The 25,363-nt window shown below is 49.2% G+C and overlaps 1 protein-coding gene across 2 annotated transcripts in view; it reads left to right on the top strand.

Moving 5' to 3' along the window:
• Positions 1 to 10,779: 10,779 nt before the first annotated feature.
• RHOBTB2 (Rho related BTB domain containing 2) overlaps positions 10,780 to 25,363 on the top strand; it is a 28,497-nt gene continuing 13,913 nt past the window's right edge. The window contains exons 1-3 of one of the 2 annotated variants that reach the window (XM_039243795.1): positions 10,780 to 10,844; positions 17,524 to 17,646; positions 25,132 to 25,333. In XM_039243795.1, coding sequence (XP_039099726.1) covers positions 17,591 to 17,646; positions 25,132 to 25,333 — 258 coding nt within the window. In that variant the 5' untranslated portion in view covers positions 10,780 to 10,844; positions 17,524 to 17,590. Of the gene's footprint in view, positions 10,845 to 17,523; positions 17,647 to 20,596; positions 21,125 to 25,131; positions 25,334 to 25,363 lie in introns of those variants that run through there. The other variant, XM_039243796.1, reaches the window with a different exon arrangement.

Below are 25,363 nucleotides of genomic sequence, written 5' to 3'. Positions count from 1 at the left end.
TCAGGGTGATGATGGTTTCGTGGTTATTTATGTAGGGGAGTGCATGGTAAAGTATTTCAGAGTAAGTGGCATGATGTCTATGAAGGAGCCAGGGACAGCCACCCTAAAATGGGCCACTTTAGCACGAAGATGATTTAGAGCTAAACGCAATCAAAACCCAGCAGATTCAAGAAAAGCTCTTTACCACCCCCTCAACTGCCTAAAAAGAATTTAAGTGGAGGCCTGGCTGTCACCATAGATAACTCCATTATGATGTGAACCAGGTGTGCTAGACAGGAAGGAACCTAGAAAGGCCTGTTTGGTCAAAGTCCTGTGCATCCCATTGTTTCTGAGTGGCCTGAGGGGTCCCCCACCTCTGCTCCCTCCACCACCCCTGCAAACATTGTTTACCAAACATTTACTCTTTATCATCTTCCAGTGAACTTCATTCCTTCTCTTTGAAGCCTCAGACACAGACCCCTTCTCCTAAGTTCAGGTGACATATATACCTCATTCTGTCTGCCTGTCATTTTTTTTTTTTTTAATTTTTAAAAATGTTTTATTTAGGGGCGCCTGGGTGGCTTAGTCGGTTAAGCGTCCGACTTTCGCTTAGGTCATGATCTCGCGGTTCGTGGGTTCGAGCCCCGCGTCGGGCTCTGTGTTGACTGCCAGCTCAGAGCCTGGAGCCTGTTTCGGTCTGTGACTCCCTCTCTCTCCGACCCTCCCCTGCTCACGCTGTCTCTCTCTCTGTCTCCTAGAAATAAATAAAACATTAAAAAAATTTTAAAAAAAATGTTTTATTTATTTCTGAGACAGAGAGAGAGAGAGAGACAGTGTGAGCAGGGGAGGGTCAGAGAGAGAGGGAGACACAGAATCTGAAACAGGTTTCAGGCTCTGAGCTGTCAGCACAGAGCCCGACGCGAGGCTCAAACCCACAAACCGTGTGATCATGACCTGAGCCGAAGTCGGATGATTAACTGACTGAGCCACCCAGGTGCCCCTGTCTGCCTGTCTTTGAAATTCCACGTTGGTATGGATTCCCTATGCATATGGAAAAAAATGGATTTTCTCCTGTTAATCTGTCTCATGTCAGTTTGATCTCAGTCCAACTAGAAAGACCTTGAAGATGTTCCTTCCCAATATCTACAAGTTACTTTGAAAAGTTTTGGCCAAAACAAAACCCTTGAAAAATGTTAACAATTGTTAAATCTTGGTAATGAGAATGAGTATTTATTAAACTATTTCTTTTCAATTTTTCTGTGCAATTGCAAATATGTACAATAAAAAATGTTTAAATATTATTTATACCATACAACATGAAACATGAGGCTAGAATCAGGAAAAAATGTAATATCTTTTAAGACTGATAAAAAAAGCAAAAAAATATAGACAAAACAAATTACATGGAGGTAAAAGAGCTGAAAATAATTGCCGCTCTGATGTTGAAATTATGGACAGCATCTGTTTTAGGATTTTTAGTTTTTTGAAGTAGGTCTCACACCCAGCACAGAGCCTAACACAGGGTTCGAATTCACAACCCTGAGATCAAGACCTAAGCTGAGATCAGGAGTCGGACACTTGACCAACTAAGCCACCCAGGCGCCCATGGACGATATCTTTTATTTAACTTGCTGTTATGTTTTGTTATCTTTGAAAAGCAAATTTCAAAGCTATTTGCAATAAGCAGTTCAGTGCCTAACTTCCTACATCCTTTATATAGTGTCATGATATATACCTGTGTATGTACACCTGCTTTATTAGCCTTTTATGCACCAAGTTATTTAACATACCAACCTACAACTTCCTGTTTCAACTTGAGTTACATTACTTTTTCTTTTATCACTGGCCTATCGGATTCAATAAAACAATTAAAATGCTGTTTATACCTTATAAAAAACTACCCACATTTATTGTGTTAGTGACATTTTACAATTGAAGGAAAAGATCTGGCAAAACATTTCCTTCCTTCTGTACTACCTCTCTTCCCTCAACATTAACTGATTTGTTTATTATTTGGGTTAATAATTACTTTTCTTTTTGCTTCTCTTCCCCCATCCCCTATAAAAAGGTATTAACATACTTATTTTTTAAATCTGGAAAATATTAAAATATACAGAAAGATAAATTTAAGGCCCTTCATTTCAACATTCAGAAATAACTAGTTTACATTTGGTGATTCTCTTTCCATGCTTTTTCTCATGTATGAATTTTTCTTTATTAGTTGAGATCATGCTGATAAACAACCAGGTATCCTGTGGTGTGTGTGTGCGCGCGTGCATGCAATAAACATTCCATCTTACGAATATATCATCAGTTCTTTAAAACTTCCCCTGTTGTAAGGCACTTAGGGCTCTAGACTGAATGTTTTTCTCCCCACCTCATTCATATGTTGAAAACTCATTCTCCTTTCTTTTTTTTTTTTTTAATGTTTTATTTATTTCTGAGAGAGAGCGAGACAGCTTGAGCAGGGGAGGGTCAGAGAGAGGGAGACACAGAATCTGAAACAGGCTCCAGGCTCTGAGCTAGCTGTCAGCACAGAGCCCGACACGGGGCTCGAACCCATGAACCGTGAGATCATGACCTGAGTCGAAGTCGGCCGCCCAACCAACTGAGCCACCTAGGCTCCCCTCTCATTTCTTTTTTAAAAAATTTTTTAAATGTTTATTTATTTTTGAGGGGGGAGGGCAGGGAGAGAGGGAGACACAGAATCAGAAGCGGGCTCCATGCTCTGAGCTGTCAGTACAGAGATGCAAGTCTTCAACTCACCTGAGCCACGGTCAGATACGTAACAGACTGAGCCACCCAGGCGCCCTCATCCTCAATATAATGGTATTTGGAGGCAGGGTCTTCGGGAGGTGATTAGGTCAGCAAGATGGAGCCCTGGGGAATGGGACTTGGGCCCTTTGAAAGAGACCCCAGAAAGATCCACTCCCCCTTTTACTGTGTGAGGACACAGAGAGAAGATTGGCGTTTACAAACCAAAAAAACACGAGACATGGACTTTTACTAGATTATCCCTCACGTAAATCTTTTCCTGACTTCTGATTATTTCCCTAGATTTTGTTCTTAGAGTTTTCTTGGATCAAAGTGTATGTGTTCTTTTGAGCCTCTTAATATATATGTAAAACTGGGGAAAGATGCTTTTCATCTGCCTCTTAGGTTTAGTTGGTAAGGCCTGCAAATTAAACCAACAAAAGGCAGAGTATCACGGGAAAGAGGTTTTTTGGGCTACACATGGGAACCAACAAATGAAATAGCTGGCTTGTTAAATGGTTAAACTTAAAGGCTTAACTATCTAACTTATTAGGGAAAAGGAAAGAGGAGAAAAGGCTTCTACAGGAAGAATAAATATTTTTGTTGTTTTATTTTTTTAAGAAAGACAATGGATTTTCAGAACAATCTCTTTTAGAGATAAGAAAGTTTGTGATGCTGTTTGTCTATCAGGTTTGAGTTGCCTTTCTTTCTGTCTCCCTCAGGGCCATACAAATCCCCCAGCCAAGAGATTTCGGGTAGGTTTATTTGATATATTCTGGGAATAGGTCTGCCCTGAAGAAAGAATTTATGGCAGACTTATTTCCCAGAATTTGCTGCTTTTAGTCAGATAGGAAGCTCTGAGAAGCCTTCTTTATGCAGCTGTTGCCTCTCAAATGTCTTCATGCATTAAATAATCTTTATTTAAAATAATCTTTAGGGGTGCCTGGGTGGCTCAGTCAGTTAAGCATTCTACTCTTGATCTTGGCTCAGGTCATGATCTCACGGTTCATAGATTTGAGCCCCACATCGAGCTCTGTGCTGGTAATGGGGAACCTGCTTGGGATTCTCTCTCTTTCTCTCTCTCTGCCCCTCCCCTACCTGTGCTTTCTCTCCCCCCTAAGAAAACCCAAAACCTTAAAATAATCTTTATACCAACTCGGGGGTTCTGAGTGGGTCCTCACAAATATCATCTGATTGTTTTTCAGAAAGCAGAGAGAGTTGAGTATCATCATTTGAAAAAAATTCTTACTGATTTGCTAGATTAAAAATTGATCTAATTTTCACTTTTCAAAATAACTGAGGTTAAGCCTTTTTAAAAACGTTTGTTTTCCTGTTTATTTCCTTTTAAAAAACAAATTATATTTGCATGTGTTTTGCCTATTTTATTTGTTAAAATTCTTGCTGGTAGATTAAAATCCTTCAGGTTTTAAATGCTCAGTTGTTACATAGAATATTTATGAGGACAAACAGTGAAAATTTGTGTGTTTATCTTACCAGTGTGAAGAGAAATAAGAATTCATTTAATCGTCAAATTCCTTAATAATTCTAAAAAACAGAAGGATCAGATCATTTCATGAGGACAATTTTGATTGTTATCCTAGCTAGCTTCAAAGTGGAAGTCTGAACTCATGTCCAATACCAAGTTTTTTTAAAAAACAAACTCTGTGGATATTTAAAATTAGAGCTTCAAATTCCAAGGAATCAAATCTGCTTACAGCTTTGTGTGACGTCCGCAAATCCTTGAGAAATCCCAAATTACAACTTTGTGTTTCTGCTTTTTTGCATTAAGCACTTCTCATTCCATAGCTATGACACCCCCCCCAACAACATATAACATTTGTTCACATCAGCTATTTTTCACTTTCCCTTTCCGCCGTAAGTCATCCAAAGAAAACACAGAATAGCTCTAAACTGCTCCTTCTTCCAACTGTGATACCTTATCCGCAGAGATGTAAGCCCAAAAAATTGTTCACGCTTTAAACCATCTACTGATTTTCCTCTGAGATTTTGGAATGTAGTCTTCAGAATTAGACGGCAGTATACACAAAAGTTCTGCTTGTGAGAATGTTTCTTCCTTCCCAGCTCATTTCCTACTGTAAAAGCTGATTGTCAGTGCCTGGCACAGTGCCCGCCATAACTAATACAATAAATGCTTGTTGGCTGGAGCTGATTCAACCACTGATAGGAGTGAACCATCTTTTTAACTCTAGTTGTGCTGACCAGGACTTTTAACTGGAGAGCTGACTGGAAGACAGAGAGCTCGGCAAGCCTGGTGAGCCAGTGACCCTACCAGGAGCTCAGCGGGAGCCTCCTGAGCTGCAGTGACCCCCCCCTTCCCACCCCCACCCTCTTCTTTGCTTCCATGAAGCCATGAGATGCTCTCCTCACTAGGAGGCCCTTCGAGATTGTTCCAAGTAGGCTGTTTTTGAAAGCTGAGTCTTCTGCCAACCAGATTCATTTGAATCAGCCACTGTCCCTGCCAGGAATTCACAGCTGCAGCTGGTGCAGGCTCTTCCTGTAGGGTGGGGGGCACCAGAGGGGAGGGGGAGGCGAGGATGGGAAGGGACGAAAGATAGGTACCCACTGTGCAGCCCCTTTCTCCTCCTACCTGCCGCCAAAGAAGTTCTGGTCTGCTCTCCAGGGTCTGCAGAATGAGCAGTAGGCATGCTCTGGCTGGCATGCTCTTATAGGAAAGTGCCAGGTTCTCCAGAGGAGTTTAGGGCCTGAGCTTGGCCCTGAGCCCAGGCAGCTGAGCTCCAGCTCTGGCAGTGCTATGCTGCTCAGCCCAGGCAGCCCAAGGTCTGGATCACTTCATGCTCAGGTACAGCTGACCCTTCTGTCCACTCTCTCAACCCCAGGGCTCCCCACTGTGCTCTCCAAGGCCCCAGTAAAAGGTGATGTATGTTGTTGGGGAAGCCATTCACTTGAGTCTGCCCAAGCATTTGTGTGGCAGAACTGGAAGAGAGAAGCCTTCCATGGCTCCCAGTGACTCCCAGCTCTGTTCTCTCAGCATTTCACCTAGCCCACAAGCAGGAAAACTCAGAGGCTGCTGGCTTGTGGCTCTTACCTCCATTTCCATCTTGCAGGCCCAGGGAGGCCTGGGCAAGAAGGCAATGCTTGTTTGGAAATCTCTCCTCGGTCTTCTGGCCTTTCAACCTGTTGGCAGAAGATTCTGGTCCAGTATCTCCTTCCCAGCTATCCACTGCCCCTTCCTGCAGCTCCCTCATTCTCAAGTCTTTTTGATGTATCAGGGTGGAACTATCTCACAAACTAGACTCCAGATTTTGTGCAGACTCCAGGTCATTGGTAAAGGCACCATCTTTCTTGTGGATTGCGAGGCACCTTCCAGTCTCAGTTTAGAAACAGGGAGTACCACCAGGGTGCCTGGGTGGCTCAGTCAGTGAAGTGTCTGACTCTTGATTTTGGCTCAGGTCATGATTTCACGGTTAGTGAGATTGAGCTCTGTGTGGGGCTCTGTGCTGACAGTGCAGAGCTTGCTTGGGATTCTTTTACTCCCTCTCTCTGACCCTCATTGGCTTGTGTGTTCTCTCTCTCTCCTTCTCAAAATAAATAATAAACAAACAAACAAATAAATAAATATTGAAAAACAATAGTGGGTATGGTGATTCGCTCGACCAACTACCTCTCCCTGCCCCATCCGTGGTGGGTGCATTCACACCAGGAAGACATGTTTGCACCAATTTATAGACTATACCAATCCAGTGAAATAGAATTCAGATAGTTTCTCTACAAAGGGCTGAAACTCTGAGGCTGATAATCTGGCCGCAGGAAAGTATAAGTAAAATGCGGGGAGAAAACAATTGGTGTTTGTGATAATGATCATAACTATCTTTTTATTTCCTACCCTAAGGAATTAAAGCGTTTTGGTGGAGGCATGGCTTATTTATCAGTTAGTAACTCATTTCACAATTTTTTTCAGGAATTTGAGTGGGCCCGTTTGGAATTCTGTTGGGTTGTTAGAGGTCCCCTCCTGATATGCTTATTCCAGGAGACATACATGAGTCTCTTCCTGACCAAGGATGCACCTGAAGAGTTTGCACAGGCAGGGTCATGGCCATGATCTTGCCAGTGGAGACCTCTGCTCCTAAAGAACTAGGTTGGGTGTTTGGGAGGCACATTGACCAATTTCAGAGGAGTGTGAAACACACACACGTTTTTCTTTATTTTCTACTTCTAAATGTTCTACTATGAAGCTGAAAAATAAGATTTAAAAAAGAGGATAATGCTCTATGCATGGTGTTATACGCCAATTATGTAGTTTAGATATCTGTGTCAACTGGTGGCTTAAAAAAGTCTGAATTTTTCTTGTTTTCCAAGTCTCCTATAGTTATTACTATTTATTAATAAATACTTGTTAATAGAACCAAAGAAATATTTTTAATGTTTAATTAATTACTTTTTGAAAGAGAGACAGAGCACAAGTTGGGGAGGGGCAGAGAGAGGGAGACACAGAATCTGAACCAGGTTCCAGGCTCTGAGTGGTTAGCACAGAACCTGACACGGGGGTCGAACCCATGGACTGTGAGATCATGACCTGAGCCAGAGTCAGATGCTTCACTGACTGAGACACCCAGTGCCCCAAAGAAATATTTTTAAAATAAATTACTGAGGGGGCGCCTGGGTGGCTCAGTTGGTTAAGCATCCGACTTTGGCTCAGGTCATGATCTCACAGTTCGTGGATTCGAGCCCCGCATTGGTCTCTGTGCCGACAGCTAGCTCAGAGCCTGGAGCCTGTTTCAGACTCTGTGTCTCTCTCTCTCTCTCTGACCCTCCCCTGTTCATGCTGTCTCTCTCTCTCAGAAATAAATAAAACATTAAAAAATAAATAAAGTGCTGAGGCTTTTTTCTTAGCAAAAACCCCACTGTTAAATATCAATTACAGAGAAAGACCTAAAGGCAAGCTAACGTGTTTGAAAAAATTATATAGAAGACTATATTTATCACCTTAGGATAAGGAAGGTTTCTTAAGACAAAATATACTACCCATGAAAGAAAACTTGATAAATTCGACTTTGATATAATTAAAATGTATGTTCATCAAAAGCCACCATAAGCAAAGTCATATAACAAGCCACATTCCTGGAGAAAATATTTGTCACACATATTGCTGAAAAACTAGAAATGTTTTTTGTATATTAAAATACATAATACTTAGAAGTATATGTTAATATATATTTTTCATATAAATGAAAAATGTTAGTTCCAGAATATGTAAATAACTCATACACATTGCAGATGATAAGAAAATGACAGTGTCAAAAAAATGGGCAAAGGACAAGAACAGGCACCTCACAGAAGACACAAATGTACCAAAACCTATGAAGATACACACTGGACCTTCTTAGTAATCAGAGAAACAAAGAATATTACTGCTGAGATATCATTAGGCACCCAACAGAGGGTGCGAAGTTTAAATCTGAAAGATTTAAATCTGGAGATGAGAACTAGCAGCAGCTGGGAACCCTTTCTACGCTACAGATGTTCTAGCCACTTGGGAAAATACTTCCGTGCAATCTTGTCAAGTTGAGCATGCATGTACCCCATAGCCTAGCAATTCCATTTCTAGGTATCTACCCAGTGAGAAATGTTTGAACATGTATACCTGGACAAGCACAAGAATATTCAAAGGAACAGTTTTCATAATAGCCAAAAACTGAACAGGAGAATAAATGCCATTGCTCTGGGAATTACACTGGCGTGAAAATGAAGGCACCATGGCTACACGCATCATGGTGGCCATATCTTAGTAACATAAAGCTGAGAAAACTCAGGGCCAACAAGATGATGCACAGTGTAGCATTTCTTAAACCTTAAAAAAAAGCAAGCCAAAACAGTATATTATTTAGGGATGCCCACACCACATGATAGAAAATAGTTTAAATCTTCAGGGAAATGTCGAACACCTGATGTAGGATAGGTGTCCCTGTGTGGAGAGATTGGAGGCAGAAGTGAGGGGTCACACATGTGTGGCTTCAACCATTCAGTGTCCTGGTTGGATTACACTTTTTAAGTCAAGTAAGGGATTCACAGTTGTTTGGGTCTTTGTTATATTTTATAACTTGGATATGTGTAATTTCTTTTTTTTTTTTATGTTTTATTTATTTCTAGGAGAGAGAGAGAGAGAGACAGTGTGAGCAGGGGAGGGTCAGAGAGAGATGGAGTCACAGACTGAAACAGGCTCCAGGCTCTGAGCTGGCAGTCAGCACAGAGCCTGACGCGGGGCTCGAACCCACGAACCGCGAGATCATGACCTGAGCGAAAGTCGGACGCTTAACCGACTAAGCCACCCAGGCGCCCCGGATATGTGTAATTTCTAATGAACCATATGTTATATAATTTAAAAGTGTTAATGACTATAGAACAAAATACATGAGCTATCCAAAACCTGTATGTGAAACTCCTTTGGTTTGAACTCAGTCTGACTTGGGATTTCAAACTCTTAAACTTACCTGGTCATGATATATTGTCTTATTAATAGTGCTTTTAATTAAAAAAAAATTCTCATTATAAGCATTGGTATGGGTATCAAGGTACAGAGTCATTTCCTTAACCCCAACCTGTACTTCTTCACATCTTCCCAAATGATAATGGTCCCCCCAGTGTGGCTAAGAAGAAGGTAAGTAGTGCCAAAATCATGCTTTTCCAGAACATCCTACAGACAAGATTTACCCTAGCAGCGAGAAGGGTAAACCAAGGGTAAACCCTGGGCAACATCTTCACTGACAGGCCAACCCCCCTGACCTGGCCCTTGGTTCCTTTCACTGCAGTCACTCTTTGGGGCTAGACAAAGGGGTGAGGGCTTTGTTTCCTGAAGACATTGAGGGTGTCCCTCAGCCCTACCCCATGCATGCGCTCCCTGGGATCAACTGATCAGACTGGCACAGAGCCCTTTGCTTCTCAGCAGAGGAGCTGAAAGGGGCAGGGTGGGACCATGACTCCTTGCACCCTGGGCAGTTGCAGAAGATAAGAGACTGAGAACAGTCTGGGGGAGGGGTGGGAAAAACAATCAGCTTCTGGAGGAGTGAGGATGCACCAGAGACCCAGGGTACATGGTACATGGGGATCCTCTCCTTTTCCTGCTGAGGCATCTGATGGGGACAAGTAGGAGGTGATGGTAGACCTGGAAGTGAATCCCAACCCTCTCCACAATCCCAGACAACACCCAACCCTCACATCATAGTCAAAATAGGGAGATAACAGAGTCCCAGCCATTGTGAGGGATATGTAAGCGCCATTAACTGAGTATAAGGCCATTGTTCTTAGCGTTCAAAATTAGGGGCTATCAAACCTTTAAGACTCACAAAAGGGTAAATTGAGGTCCAGAAATTGATTCCAAGAAGTACAGTGGACAGTCTAGGTTTTGAACCCAGTTGCTCAATCTTCTTTTGGCTGACCAGCGCGTGGCTGGTCAGCGGGGTATGTCTGACCACTACAAGCTAATAGCTTTTCCGTTGTTTGTCTTCTACCTGAGCGCAGATGAGCAGAAGCAGGAAGAAAGGCTCACTGTCCAGCAACACTCCCCATCTTCCATCTTGCTTCTCTAGCCTCGCTTCCCTCTACAGAGCCTCCAGCTCAGGTTCCCAAAATTAATCACTGGCGGGGTTGAAGCAACAGCATTGTTCCCTGGCTTTAGGCCAGGCTCCCAGGATGTGCGTCAGAAAAAAACAGTGAGTGAAATTCCAAAGCCAAGTGAGTCACCAGGGAGGAGGAGAGGCCAGGACCGAAGTCAGAATGAGAGCCTGAGGGCAGACCAAATCAGGGCCCTGGGGGTCAGGGGCTGGGCCCAGATACCAAGAATGTTCACCTGTCCAAAGACGGGAGTGGAGCCTCCTGCCCAGGTGGCTTATCTCCAGACTCCACACAGACCTGGATGAGGAGGGGAGTGACCAGGAGGCCGGCCTGCTAGTCCCACCCCTGGAAACAGTAACCATGACCCTTACCTGGCTCCCCATAGGCTGGGCTTTGGATCCCAGCCCTTAAAATCCGTGTATTGTTTCCTCATGAATTCCCTCCCCCTGCCCTGGCCCAAGACACTGCTTCCGGACAGGGAATAGTGATAGGCCAGTTGGGCCCCAGAGGAAAGGCAGCAGGTAAGTCTCTGACTCATGCCCCACCATCCCGAGACACCCCCCACCTCCATCCTGTCCTTTTTCTGTGCCCAGGGGGAAAAAAGAGGAGCTCCAGCTCTGGCTACTCCACCTGTCCTCACCTGGTCCCTTCCAGAACTCAGTACAACAGCAGTTCTCAGAATGGGATCTCCTCAGGAGGAGGGGGGTGTGAAGGCAGCCGGGAGGTGGGTTAAGGAATCAGGTGTCTTAACTATCAGGGTGTAGCAGCCTCTTGGCTGTGGACCAGCAGCCCAAGGCAGCCAGTTCCAAGGCAGAAACTTTGTAGGGGAGGACGGGAGGGCGCAGATCCACGTGCTGCAACAGGAGCATCAAGGGGCAGTGTCTACAGGTGCCATAAGCCACGACACATGTGGACTTCACTCTCTCCGTGGAACCTAGCCAGGAGAGAAGGGGAGCAGGGGGTCTCTCCTCCTCCAAGACCCCTTTACATCCACAGTAAAGCCTGTACTTCTGGGGCCGCCTCAGCCCTCACGCCCGCTCTGCCTCTACCCCTCTCCAGCCCGAGGGGCCCCTCCCAATACCAGGGATGCCTCCACCCTGCCTGTCTTCCTGCCCCACCGCTCACCCCGGGGGGCCCTGTGCAGCCCCTTGATCTTCCCTCCCCACCCCAGGAGCTGTCTGAGACTTCAGGCAGTGGGATCCATTTCTCCAAAAAGAAATGGAGCAGAACCCCTAACTCTAATTCTCCACGTCCCCCTTTGCCCTCGCCAGCCCAGTTTGGCTCATCTTTCTTATCACACCTGGCCAAGTACTCAGGCTTGGGCAAGGAATGCCTTCCAGGGCAGCAGAGATCCCCCAGCCAGCCTGCTGTCACCTCCTTGCAAAGGAGTAGCTGGGTGAGGCCTGAGACGGAGGCTTATAGGGGCCTGAGGATGTCCCACTAGGAAATTGACAAGGGGCCGATGCTGAGAGGTGGGCGGCCATGGGCCCTAGTGAAGGTGACGAGCACAGCCCTGGACAAGTAGTCAGCCCGGCCGCAGTGGGTGGGTGGGGGTGGGGGTGGGGCTGTGTGAGTGACCATCTGAGATACCAGCTGCCCCTGTTTACAGGTGACCTTTGCCCTGGGCTCTAATTTTATGTCTCCTCCTTGTGCCTTCACTTCTAGAGCATTTGTCTTTATCTCCAGCTGTGAAGGCAGGTCACTTTCTCTGACACATGTGAAATATATATATATTCCATCAACTGAGTTAAAAGCCCATGCCTTAAGGCATGAAACATCTCCACCATCTTGACGCCCTCTGGGGCAGGGTTTGCGGGGTGAATGTGGGCTGGGAGGGCTCTGAGGTAAGTCTCACTGGTCCATTCCTTCCTCTCTGCCTTCTGTCTCCCTACAACGATCCTCCAATGGCAGAAAACATGTCACATAATAACATCACACAGTCAGAATCTCAAAACCAGTGGGGATCATCCACCAGAACCACCTGGTTTCATATGCGAGTAAACAGAAGCCCACAGAGACAAGGTCTGGGGAAAGGGCCACAGCACTGGGGTCTGACATGGCTGCACACGGCTGTGACTTTGCACGGGGCTGTTTTCTCCTCTGGCTCAGTTTTCCCAACCGTAAGATAAAGAGTTATTTTGCTGGGAACTAAGAACAACATATTAATGCTCTAAAATCAGGGCACGGGGTTGGTGGGGGCTCAGGGACTGGCATCTCCTCTGAGAGGCTCTGGGCCTGCCTGCTTTGCGATTGTGGCCTGTCACTTCACTTCTGGAAGCTCCAGTTTCCTTCATCTACCAAGCAGGGATAATAGCACTTCCTAAGTGGGACACCTGGGTGGCTCAGTCTTTTGAGTGTCCGACATTCTCTCAGGTCACGATCTCGCAGTTTTTGAGTTCAAGCCCTGCATCAGGCTCTGTGCTGACAGCTCAGAGCCTGGAGCCTGCTTCAGATTCTGTGTCTCCCTCTCTCCCTGCCCCCCCCCCCACAAAAATAAGTCAACATTAATAGTATCTTCTCAGAGGATTGTTTTGAAGTGTAAATAAAGTAGTATGTTAGAATTGGAAAGAGGCTCCAGGCTCTGAGCTGTCAGCATAGAGCCCGACTGGGGGCTTGAACCCACGAGCTGTGAGGACCTGAGCCAAAGTCAGACGTTTAAACGACTGAGCCACCCAGGCACCCCAAAGCTCAAGCATCTTGATGGCCAGGATGGCATCCTTATCATTTTATAGTTCTCGCAATCGCTAGGGCGGTGCCTGGCACTAGTAGGAGTTTAACATGCATGTGGTCAACAGAACAGAAGATAAGTGAATGAATGAGCAAACAAGCCTCGTTTTTGCCCCAGAGTCTCAGGGTAAGTAGGCAATGTAATTTGGGTTGCACGAGCCAGTTATGTGCCTTCGGCCTGGCAAGGCTCTTAATGGCCCATGCCCCCTCTGTCTGCAGCGTGGCTACTGCCTGGGCCCTGCGGAGGCTAAGTGTCATCGGCACTCTGATCCTTCCTAGGACCCTGGGGCCACAGTCCTCAGTTCTGAGTGTACAAGATGGTGGTTGGAGTGGCTGTGAGCCAAGGTCTGCTGATGCCACTCGGCTGACTTAAAGACTTTCCTGTCGGGGTGTGGAGATGGCAGCGCAAGAGTCTCCTTTGGGGGTTGCCTCCAGCCCCAGGATTTCCCCCACAGCTCAAGCTCCCAGACAGTTCTTAGCACATGTCCTCTAGGAGAACGAAGAAGCTGGGTTGGGAGAAAGGCAGCGTAAGCAGGGGTGAACTGTCCAAACTACCAGCCTAAGTAGAGGCATGCATTCAGGGGCTTTTAAGGTGCCCTGGACTATTTCCAGGGGGCTACATAACACAACCCGCCGCGCCCTCCCATCTGCCGAGGAACCAGTGCCACAGGCTATGTGAAGAACTGAAGCTTCTGTGGGAAGCTTCCAACTCTGAGCACCAGCTCCTTCACCCTCCGTCTCTGTGTCAGCCCCCCACCCCACCTCACTTCATGCCTTGCCCTGGGGGGTCTAATAAGCTAGAAATGGCCACGCCCTGTGGAGCAATGCTTTGGTCAAGACCAGTGACACTGGACTCTGTATGTGGCCACCGCCTTCTTCAATCATGACCCTGGGAAGGGCTGCAATTTCCCAGGGTAACTGGCTACTAACTCTGGCTGGTTGCAGCCCAAGAGGACTTTTGGGTCCAGAGAAGTCCAGAGACAATGCAGTTGCCCTGTTGGGCCCTCACCACTGCCACCACCTCGGGAAACTCTGCCCAGGTTCCCCAGGTGTCTACTCTGGGGAACCAACCAAAGCTGAATTATGCCCATGAGGGTCCCTGGTGTGCCACATGTTCGCCAGCTGGCTGTCCTCTTCTCTTTGGCCTAGCCAGAGCCACGTGTGGATATTTTTATAGAAATCTCTGCCCAGGAGGTGGGGGGAGGGGGAAGGGAGAGGGAAGAATGGGGGAGGCAAAGGAAAGGGAGAATGATAGGCAAGGAGGAAAGGAGAAGAGAAAGGATGCCTTAACGGTGGATAGGGTTGGTCTTTGGCCGATCCCAGACTCTGTGGAGGACATGCGGCTTTGGGAGCTCGGAGAATTCTCTTCCTCCGGTTATAGAAAGCCAGGGCCAGAGGCTCCTTAGATAATCATCCAGGTCGAACTACCTGATTTTCCTGAGAACCCCGAGGGGATGGGGACCCGGTTCCAGACTCCACTCCAGTGCCTTTTACACCATTTCCTTTCTTGTGTTGTAGGAGGCTCAAGAACAGAGGAGGCTCCGGGACTGGGGTAGAGGGTGCTCGGGTGCTCTGCAAGGTCTGGCCTGGAGCCCTCTGCAAGGGGAACCCAGAGTGCAGGGGAGGGCCAGGTCCCTTCCAGGAAAGCCCCACACAATCCTTTAACCTGGGTCAAAAGCAGCTACAGCCCCAAACTCAGGTCCAGTCACTGACATGCAGCAGGGCCCGAGGTGGGGTCCAAGTTCAGACTAAGCTGACCTTGACAAGAACACTGAGGACTCTAAGTGTTTACTAAACAAACCCTGTCCTCTTCTCAGTTTTTAAGATTCCCTGTTCCATGCCATGCATTCTTTTATCTGGAAGCAGTAAACAATAATACACACGCACAGTGGACTACCTCTGCGGGTCAACAAAAATCTTTCCCATCTCTCACATGGGTTGTTAGCCCTATGGGCTCTAGCAGAACGGGCAACCCAGGGAGAAAAGTGGGTCAGAGGAAAGGAGATAGGGGGCTCCTGGGCGCACATCTCCCCTCGCCTCCCTCTCAGCCTCCTCCCTGCCCCCTCTAGAACGCAGCCACATGGAAACCCATGGGGAACAGTTGGGGCTTTTTATAATCTTTATTTGTTAACAGTTCAGGCTATTTTTTTTCCATGCTTGCAAGAGATGCCAATGCCTCATGAAAAAGTTGTGAAAAGAAACAAGTCTATTTTGGGGTGATCAGCCTCCTCAGAGCTTCTCACTTGCAGCTCTGCAGGGCTCCAGGAACGAGCCTGTCCTCTCTCAGAAGGTCTGCAGCCTGCTTAAAGTGAAGGATCTTGGGCCTTGGATGCACTGGCTAGGGGGTGCACTTTTGCCCCCGACTTCTAACTTTTCTGCCTGTAAAACAGGGCAGCAGTAACACCGTGTAGCTTCTTTTTGCTGGAGGCCTACCTAGTGGTGGCCTCTGGTGTATTACCCTGAGAAATCAACACCCCAGGAGACTTGGGGTGGATCGTGCATTTCCTCCGTGGCATTAGTGGTGGTAGTATTTGCAGCTCTTAAAGCACATAAGCCAACAAGCACTCAAGTTTCTCTGCTGAGCAAAGTGCTGCTTCAAAGTTGCAGTATAGGCTGCATGGGGGCCTCAGCCAGCTCTGGCTTCCTAGGAGGCGGGGCTAGGGTGGAGGGGCCTGGGTGAGAGGGCAGAGGGGTCTGCGTGCTCAGCTGTCTGCCAGCAGGGGCTGGCTGCAGCCTGGCCAGGCCAGACTGGGAGTGGATTCTTCAGCTCCTGGTTTGAGCAGCCCCATCAGCACCCACACAGTGTGGTGTAGGAAGGTTGCAAGGGGCTGGCTGTGCTTTGAAGATCCCAAGCAGAATTCCCGCTTGTGTTCCTTTCACTGCCTCACCTGCTTGTCCATTTTCTCAGGAGACCCACTGGGCACCAGGGTCAAGGTGGGCATGGGATTCTCCAACCCTGGTAGGTTAGACTGTCAGAATTCCACACCCTCTGTGCTCTCTGCTCACCATAGGGGACCTAGGTAGCATAGGCACAAACAGGAGTTGAGTCCCACTTCCTCCCTCCCCTCCCCTCCCCTTCTCTCCCTTCCCTTCCTTTTCCTTCCCTTTTATCTTCCCTTCCCCTCCCCTCCCTTCCCTTCCCTTCTCTCTCCCCCCCTCCCCTCTCTCATTTAAATTTTAGTTAACATACAATCCAATATTGGCTTCAGAAGTAGAATTCAGTGATTCATCACTTACATAAAGCACCCAGTGCTCATCACAAGTGCCCTCCTTAATGCCCATCTCCCATCTAGCCCATCTCCCACCCACATCCTGAGTCCCCCTTTACACAGGGATACTGAGCATAAGTCTGTGAGGGGGAGCAGGCAGAAATGAAGGAAGAGTTAAAGGGATCACACAATCTCTGATCTCAGAACTGCACGGGGCTTGAGAACATCCTCTGGCTATCCCCTGTCTTCTGGCACGTAATATTTTTATCCCAGTGGAAGACCAGAGAGATTAGGCTCCTTGCCCAAAGTCACACAGCCAATTCCTGGTTAAGGGGAGACTAGAACCAAGGTTAGCACCAATTACTGCAATGGCTACTCCTCTACTTTGATTTCTTTTTACTTGGGGCTCTTGGGGATCCTATTGTCCATATCCCTGCCCATACTGGGCTTGGGGGTGGGAAGCTTCCTCTTGCCTTAGCTTTCTTCTACCTTATTGCACCCTGTCTCTGGAGGGCTGTCACAGAGATGCCCCTCCATTACCCTTAAACAACATAGTGCCACCTGCTTCCAGAGGTATCCGGCCGGCCTCTCCAAGCCCTTTCTAGATTATTCCCTATCTCTCCTAAAATTCTAGAATTTTCTTTGGCTGAACTGGTCCCAACATTGTGACTGACCATTTAAGGAAGCTGAAGGGGGTAATCTCTGCCTCTTACTATGTTTCTAATCCCTCCCTCCCCACTCTGTCCCCAAATATTTCCCTCTTCTGTTCTCAGCTTTGGTGGCCATCAGCTGATATTCCGCTGAATCCAATTTGGGTCAGGAGCTTCTTCAGTAAAAAGGATGGCTAGTAAAGTATAGGTCTTCCATGCTAAGAACCCGTATTAGATATCATTGCTGGATGAACCCGGCCCAACCCTTGTACGTGAGAGAACAGGATCAGAGAGGAGAGGGAATTGTCTAATGTTGCATAGCTGTGTGAGGACATAATCCAGGTCTCCTGATGGACAACAGACTGCTCTTTTCAAATTACCAAACCAGTTCAGAATGTGGAGCATGGGATGGACCATGAACCCAGTTCTTGTCCCTCAAGGAGTCTCTTGATTCCCTGGGGTGGCCTCTGTCTTGGCCTCCAGTCTGAGTGTCTCAACCCAGGGGGCCCGAACAGAAGGAGCCATACTCTCGCCCTGAGTAGACCCTCTGTTTGGGCTGACTGACCTGGGCATCTCTTTGGGTGACTCGTAGCTGTTTATTCCTTCTCTCACAGTCTTCCGCTGGCCTGCCCCTTTCACTTCTGTCCAGCCCAGCCAGGAGGCTGGAGGGAACACAGAGCAATGGCAACCCAAAGACAAGGCCGGCACAACCTGTGGAAGACCTCTCTGGGCAGCATGTGAGTAGCCCCTGGGTGGTGTCAAGTCCCTCATCATCAAGTTCCCCACCCAAACATTCATTCATCCATCAAGCATTTATTGAGTTCCTATTACATACTAGTTGTCAGACCATCAAGAAGGAAACTCTTGAATAAGCACGGTCCCTTCTCCGGACAGTTCTCAGCACTGTGAAGGAGGGAGAGAAACCCAGTGATTAGGGGAGCACAGAAGAAGGGCAGGGAACCTTGCAGACTTTGTAGGGGGTTTCATGGTGGACTTCCTGGAAGAAGTGACATTTAGGCTGAGACTTGAAGGATGAGTAAGCATTATCCGGGTGGAGGGATGGGAAGAACAGTGTTCAGGCTGAGAGAACTGTTTGTGCAAAGGCCCAAAAGCGTTCTCTTGTGAATACCTGGTGGTGCCCCCTGAGCCCTGGGCAAGGAGGATGAGACTTTCCAGATTTTGTTCATTCATCCTGCCTGGGCTCTGCATGATGCCTCTGCTTTTGCTCTCGGCTGGTCACAAACACAGGATGGCAAGGCTATATGCCCCAGACCGCACACTGCTGGGGAGAGGGGCAGAGTTTTATGTCAGAAGGCCTGTGGGGTGGGCTTCACAGAGGCTTGAGTGTTCAGGAGAGGGGAGAGAGAAGAGAGATTAGCAGCCTGCAAACCGTTAGAAAGGCTGGAGCTGTCTGTGACATAAATGCAGCGTGCAGGTTGTAGGAGGCGCACTGAGCGGGGTCAGTGGAGCTTGGGTCGGCACTGAGGACGCACCTTCAGAGCCATGCAGAGAGGAGGGCGTGTGGCGCTGGCTGACAGCCTGCTGCATGGGTGCCTCCGTGAGAACCAGGAAGGACAGTGTTCTCTCCAGACTGGGCCTCCTGCTCACAAGGTTCAGAAAATGGCAGCTTGTGATGCCCTTGAGGAAGGTGCTTATGGGGATAGTTGGAGGGGGGTCCCTTTGAGGGACAGGCTCAAGAGAAAGGAGTGACAAGAGGCCTTCGGTGAGGGAAGAGATGTCGGAGAAGGCTCTGACTGGGAATGCCTGATGCTATCAGGAAGGACTCTGGTTTGAAGAAAAGCTGAGAAAAAGATTGTGTGCAAAAAGCAGGACTGGGAATTAAGTTATTGTCCCTGGGCGGAGAACCTGGCTCTGCCTGAGGCAGTTTGCCAGCCGGGTACAGAGGGAGCAACTTCATGTGGCCAACCTTACACCTTTGAGCCCCCACAGGGCGGCCCCGTTGGGCAGTGAGGTTGGCGGGCTCAGCGGGCTTTTTTCCAGAGAGGGAAGGGGCATTGGGTCCACAGAGGCAGGCCCAGGAGCCCTGTGGTTTTGGGCAGAGGGCAGTTCTGTTTTCCTGCCGTGGCTGCTCCGGGGTTGTGTGAAATACGAAGCCAACAGGCTGGTGCTCTGGAGCTGGGTGTCAGTGGGAGAGGCCGTGACCTCTGTGGCGCTCACACAGAGATGTCATGCTAGGCTGTGCTTTGGGGCAGTGACCTCTAGCACACAGAGAATGGGCTGAGGCTCTTCGATGCCAAACATAGGGGAAGAACACGCCTGTACATGGTGAAGCTTCTTACGGAAGAATGTATTCAAACCAATGCTTTCTGTTCTTATGGAGACTGAATCCTCACGGGAGGGGTGAAGCGGCACCTTCAGGCATCCTTAACCTCTTCTCCAGCTCTGAGTGGATACAGAAGAGGGGGACGGGAGCATCCTCCACCAATCAGGCACTTAATGAACCTGGACCAGGCCAGAAAGCACATTTATCACAAATACCTTAATGGGCAACTTTCAATTATCTGCATTCATAGATGGAAAGCATGCTTCAGAGAACCCAAAATTCCTTTATTATTTGGTGCTTTTTTTCTTTTTTGGCAATGGATTTCTCTTCCTAATTATATTTTGCATAAACTATTATTAAACCTGATTTGTGTTCTCAGAGCACAAGTTGGAGGGGGTTAAGTGGGAGGCGTGTCAGTCTCCATTTTAAAAATTGTCCAGAGGTAATGACAAGATGGATCAAACTGGACTGAGCAGGCTGCTGTAATTACCAGTAGTCAAGATCATCCTAATCAAACCAGCCTTCAACATGAAAACTTCCTCTGGGGTCTGCTCATATTACAGATGTCATCCTTCATAGCCACTTTGTTTTACAGAGGAGTAAATGGAGACAGAACTCAAAGGTGTTTTAGGCACTGTGTCTGGGGCTAGTGTCTTCATGGCATTTATTTTAAGAGGTCAGAAGATACTGGTAAACTCTAGGTGGCAAAAGGATGCGGTTGGGATGGAAGCAGAGACAGCTGAAGAGTGTCAGAAGACCTAATGGGAAAAGATACAGGTGATACAGTTTATCATGGGCCACAGCAGTTGGAGGCACAGGCTGTAGCTGCACGGGTGGTGATGGTGATCGAGGGAGGAAGGCCCTCAAGTGCCAGGAAAACTCTCAAGCTAGAGGAGGGCCTGTATGGAAACGCTGTATTCCTCTCCCCAGGGGAAAGGGATGGAGGCCTGGGTTCAAGGGACGAGGAAAATATGTCAAGTTGCCCTCCCCTAACTCGCATCCCTTCCAGAGCTAAGGTGCATCTTAGTCCTTTGTCAGCCTCCCGGAAGAAAGGGGAAAACCCCATGGGGGTCCAGCGAGGTACTGCGCCTTGCCAGGTAGAGGGAGGAGACCGCCACCGGAGGTGAGCCGAGACCTTCCCCCGGCCCCGCCCCAGCCGCGTGCCTACGGGCGGGGGAAGGGAGAGAGCGAGCAGCACCGCGGGGCGGGGCCGAGGGCGGGACCGCAGGGCACCCAATCCCCTTCTTTCTCCGCCCCTTCCCCGCCCCCAGACCCTTTTCCACCAACCGAGCTCCACGGTGGGCGGAGTCTGTCACGGCAGTCGCCCTGGGTGCGATTTTTTCCCCCCTCTCTTCCTCCCTTTCTTTTTTTTTTCCCTTTCCTTTTTTTGTGAATGAAAAAAGGAGGTCGTGAGCGGTCCCCGGGACTGCAGCGCTAGGCGTCTTCGCGGCCGCGCCTTCGGAGCGGGCCGGGCGCGTAGCGGCGGCGGCCTCGCCCCTCTCCTCCTCAAGTGCGCGTCGCTTCCAGCCTCCGCAGCCAGAGGACCCGCGGCCGCGGCGCGGCCCAGCCGCCCGAGGTCGGAGCGGCCGCGCGCAGCCCACTCCGGCGTGCCTCCATGACATTGGGCGCCCGGGGCGCGGGGAGATGCTGATCCGGAAGAGGCAGTGGCTGCAGTGCCGCGCGCGCGGCCGCTCCCGGCCCGCCGTCCGGCCTGGGCTGCTCTGTCAGAGTTTCTGATCTAGCGCGACCCGGGCCCGGAGCCTGTAGCAGCAGCAGCGGCGGCAGCAGCAGCAGCGGCAGCAGCGCGGAGGCGCCGGCATCGTCCTAACTTGCACGCGTGGAGTGACCCCAGATATTTCACTAAAATGAGCGTGCTTAGCAGGAAGAGATGTGTTCCTTACACTAGAAATTACCCCGTCACATGTAGTGGTGTAAGTAAATGATTAATTTCTATTATGGCCGGGTTGCAAGCTGCCTGGAAACGCGCCGCTTCGCCCTCCTGTGCCCTCCCTGGCCCTATCTGCTTCCCTTCTGACATCCCCTCGGCTCCCCTTCTCCCCTTCCGTAAAGCTTTGGCTGCTGGGGTCTCGGGGGGGCGGGGGACTAACCTCTTCTGGGTTTTTCTAGGGAAAGGAAGATGACTTGATTGCTTTGGCGTGTCGTCGCCTTCCCCTCTCCCCATTTTAAAATAAATTATTTTTATTTCGTGTGTGTGTGCAGAGCAGCGTTGTCAGGAATAAAGGTCCAGAGTGGTGGAAATGTTTCTGTTAAAAGCCAATGGAATTTAGCTGGTTCGCTAGCCGTTCTGGAGACGTTTCTTTCAACCCAACTCCATTGCAGTCTGTGCATCAGAGTTCTGGCAAACTATGGGAGAGATGCTTAGCGTTGTTTGTTGATGTCTGAGAAGGCTTTTTTATGTGTTTAGGTTTTCGTTCTTTGTTAATATGATCATTCAGGATCCCTTTGAGCTTTGCTGTCCATTGGATCTGCAGGAAGGATTCATCTCCCCACCTTCCCCAATATTACAATGTCAGCAACCTACTGGCAGCCTCCCCACCCTCTCTGGTCTTCTTTTCCCGATTGTCCCTTCCTATCCATCCTCCTCGATTTTTACCTTCATTTTTGGGATATTCCTCCCTTTTGCATTTTGTAAGATGCAGGATGTGGGATATTGGTTGCTAGGAGACAAGTCAGGCTCCCTGGGAGATTCTGTCGTTTCCTTGACAACCAGACTAGGGCAGCCACAGATGAACAAGCCTCCTATCAGCTGTGGGAGGGAAAGGGGGGGCTTTTCTGGGCTCTGCAAAGAGTGTGTGTAGGGGTGTGGGGGTGGGACCCGGAGCCGCTGAGGGTTGTAGCTAAGCTGAGCACACCTTGCCTTTTGGCCTGGCCTGAGTAGAAAGAGCTGGGAGAACAGTGGACGGGAGGCTGTTTGTGGAGAGGGGGACAGGGATCATGGGACAGGGTGCAGAGGGAGCATCTATGTACTCTGGGATCACTGAAGGAGAGGAATGAATTGGGGGTTGTGATACCCAGGGCAGAATGGCAAGGAAGCCATAGTTTATGGAGGTTAGTCTAGAGGCTCAGAAGGAATGAGGATGCGGAAAAGTCTAGAGTCATTGGAGTAGAGTGCCAGGGAAGGGGAAATTGAGAAGCTCATTGAGTGGGTTGTATCATCATACATCAGCAATGATACGGTAAAGTAGCAATATTCTAGAGCAGAAATTACATTATTGGTGGCTTTGGTACGCTCTGTCTAGTACAGGATCCTCCTTGAAGATGGGTCTGATTCAACTAAGAGTTTTGCCTGCTGGGTTAATTGGGCCAGTCTATCTTAAAGAGAGATAGAATTACATATATAGATATGTAATCTAGCATTATATAATACCAGATTACATAAGAAGGCAAATACCTTCTTTCTGCCTAGCCTCTCTTGGCACGAATTCACCAAGATTTGGGAAACTTTCTTCCAAGGTCCTCATACCCATTTTCCAGAAGGGCAGACTGATGCCTAGAGAAGTGAAGTGATTTGCACTTCCCTAGGTATGAGGTTTCCTAGAAATGAAGTATGGCAGTCAGGACAGGGGTGGAGTGGGTGAGAATGGTAAATATAAGAAGGAAGTCCAGGACAGGCAGGGGAAGGCTGCAGGAGCAGCTGAAGAATGGATGAAGAGAGGCTGTTCAGCCTGAGTAGCCCCCAGCAGGTCTGCTGTCTAAACTCGCGGGAGTGTTGTTCCTCTCCTACTTGTTGGTTGGCTGTCCCCTACTTAACCCTAGAGGTGCGTGAGGTGTGCGGGGTATTTTAGTCATAAATGCTCTGATTCTGAACCTGCATTGCTCTGCTGGCATTCTGGCATCCTCTTTGCCTTCCAGATGCTCCTGGATTGAAGAACTGGTGCCCCTCCTCCGTGCTTCCTCATCCCCCCCTTCTGCTTGCTTACACACCCACGTGCCATTAGAACCTACATTTGAGAAAGAAGTTCTGTTGGCTAGTGGGTTTTAGTCTCTCCTCCAGCTAATCATGTTTGTATTTGGGATTCTGTCTGTTTTGTCCTTCAATTTTTAGAACAGAAACTACAGGCCAGGTGATTCCTTCCCAGTTGTCTGACTTGAGACCAGGAGCCATCAACGTGGGGTTCCTGGTCCTCAGCTCAGGAGAGAGCAGGGAGGAGGCAAGATGGTGGTTAGAATAACGGCTGCCTGCCTAGGAGGGCGAAGCCGGTAGAGGAGGCAGGAGGAATCCTGCAGACGATTGCACCGGAGACCAGGGAGGGACTGCGTGGAGACCCCTTGTTGCTTAGAGTCCAGTTGCTGTAAAATTCCAAGAAGGAGGGGGTGCTTGTCTCATTGAAAAGTCCTTGCTGCACTTTTTGCTTAGGTTGCTGAGATGTATCTACTCGCGCAAATCCCAGTTGCCATCGTTACTTGGATATTTCAGTTCTGCATTCCTGCATGCTGGCGTCCAGTTACAGCCCGGCAGGAGTAGAGCTGCTGTGTTGCTGCTGGTGGCCTTGCTCTCTTGCCGGATAGCTCAGCAGTGAGGGCACTGGACTGCCTCCAGGACTCTTATGAGCTCAGCCTTCCTTGGCCTAGGACGGAGTCCTCTGGGGTGCTCCAGTCCCCAACTGACTTCGTGCACACAGGGACTGGGAGGAGCAGGCCAGTGACCTAGGCGAAACCGGGTTTCTTAATAATAACGCCTGCCTTGCCCCGACCCCACGGCCCTCCCCTCTCCCCTTTCAGGAGAGCAGACACCACTGGGAGACTGCCACCCAAAGTCCCTCACAGCCCTCAAGCTGAGGGGCCCTTGCTAGGGACAGCTTTTAAACACTGACATGACACTTCCACTACAGAAGGGCATTCTGTTTGTTCCTTTGAACCATCCCTCTCTGTGGGTGGATAATCCCTCCCTCTGTGCCCAACACAGAAGGAAACCGAGGCAAGCATTTGCCTGGAAATTCAGGCCCAAGTTTCTGGCCCTCTTCTTCCCCCAGCAGCCCCATCACCCATGCAGCCAACTGAGTGAGCGCCCTTCTGGGAGAGCCACCTATCTGGGGGCTTCCAGCCTGAGAACCCTTCTCCCTAGGAATGGGGAGTGTGGATGGCGATGTATCTCCCTCTCCTTGAGGCTGCCTGCCAGTGCTTACGGGCTCACCTGAGTAGGGGTGGCCAGGCCCCTGGCCATGGAGTGTACAGGCACAGGCCCGTGTTTATCCCCTTTGCCATCTCAGAACTGGGCCTGCAGCCGTGTGAGCCATCCAGGCAAGGACAGGCCCAGAGGAGGGGAGGGGAGGCCCATGGGCTGCTCTGGTGCATCTAGAATCTCTCCAGCCCAGAGGGACTGGGAAGAAAACCTCTGGCATCTCCCTGAAAGGGGCTGGGGACTAGCATTGGAGGGACTCATAGACAAGGCAGGGTTTGAAAACCTCCCATCAGGGAGGGAGAGAGGCAAAGGTGGAGGCTAGGAGAGCTGCCACCCAGCTCTGACAAGTCCATTAAATTTTAAAGTGGCCCTACCCTCAGGCATGCTGGGAAGGGGTGGGGACCTGGCTCAGACTCTTCTCTCAGCTGTTTGTTGTTCCCCTGCCCAGGGGAGGAGAGCAGATGATGAGTGCGCTTCCCAGGCTGACTCTCCTCTTCCTGGGAGAGTGGGGACAGGCCTGAGACAGGTTCTGCCTAGGCTTCTCTCACAGGCCTCCCCCGGCCAGGAGCCCAGCGGGAGGATGGGGGCAACAGGAGGCAGACAAGTGGTTTGCGTGGCAGAACTGCTCCTCTCAGCCTGAATGGGCCCCCAGCTTTTTAGGCCCCACAGGACTATTGCCCATCTCTGGGCAAATGCTGGCAGAGGGGCTGGTCCCGGCTGAGGAGAGCCGCTGGCCCTGGCCCTCAGGGAGCTGGTGTGCGGAGCCGCCTTGACCACTGTGCTCCTCCTCCTCAGGTCCCAATTAATGGATTCTGACATGGATTATGAAAGGCCAAACGTAGAGACCATCAAGTGCGTTGTGGTGGGAGACAACGCGGTGGGCAAGACCAGGCTCATCTGTGCCCGGGCCTGCAATGCCACGCTCACCCAGTACCAGCTGCTCGCCACCCATGTGCCCACGGTTTGGGCCATCGACCAGTATCGGGTGTGCCAGGAGGTAAGGCTGCAGGGTTGGGGATCCCACCCT

This window comes from Hyaena hyaena, unplaced genomic scaffold (genome assembly GCF_003009895.1).
Source record: "Hyaena hyaena isolate Hyena2069 unplaced genomic scaffold, ASM300989v1 scaffold_230, whole genome shotgun sequence".
Taxonomy (NCBI): Eukaryota; Metazoa; Chordata; class Mammalia; order Carnivora; family Hyaenidae; genus Hyaena; species Hyaena hyaena.
This window is presented reverse-complemented; position numbering and strand designations above follow the sequence as displayed.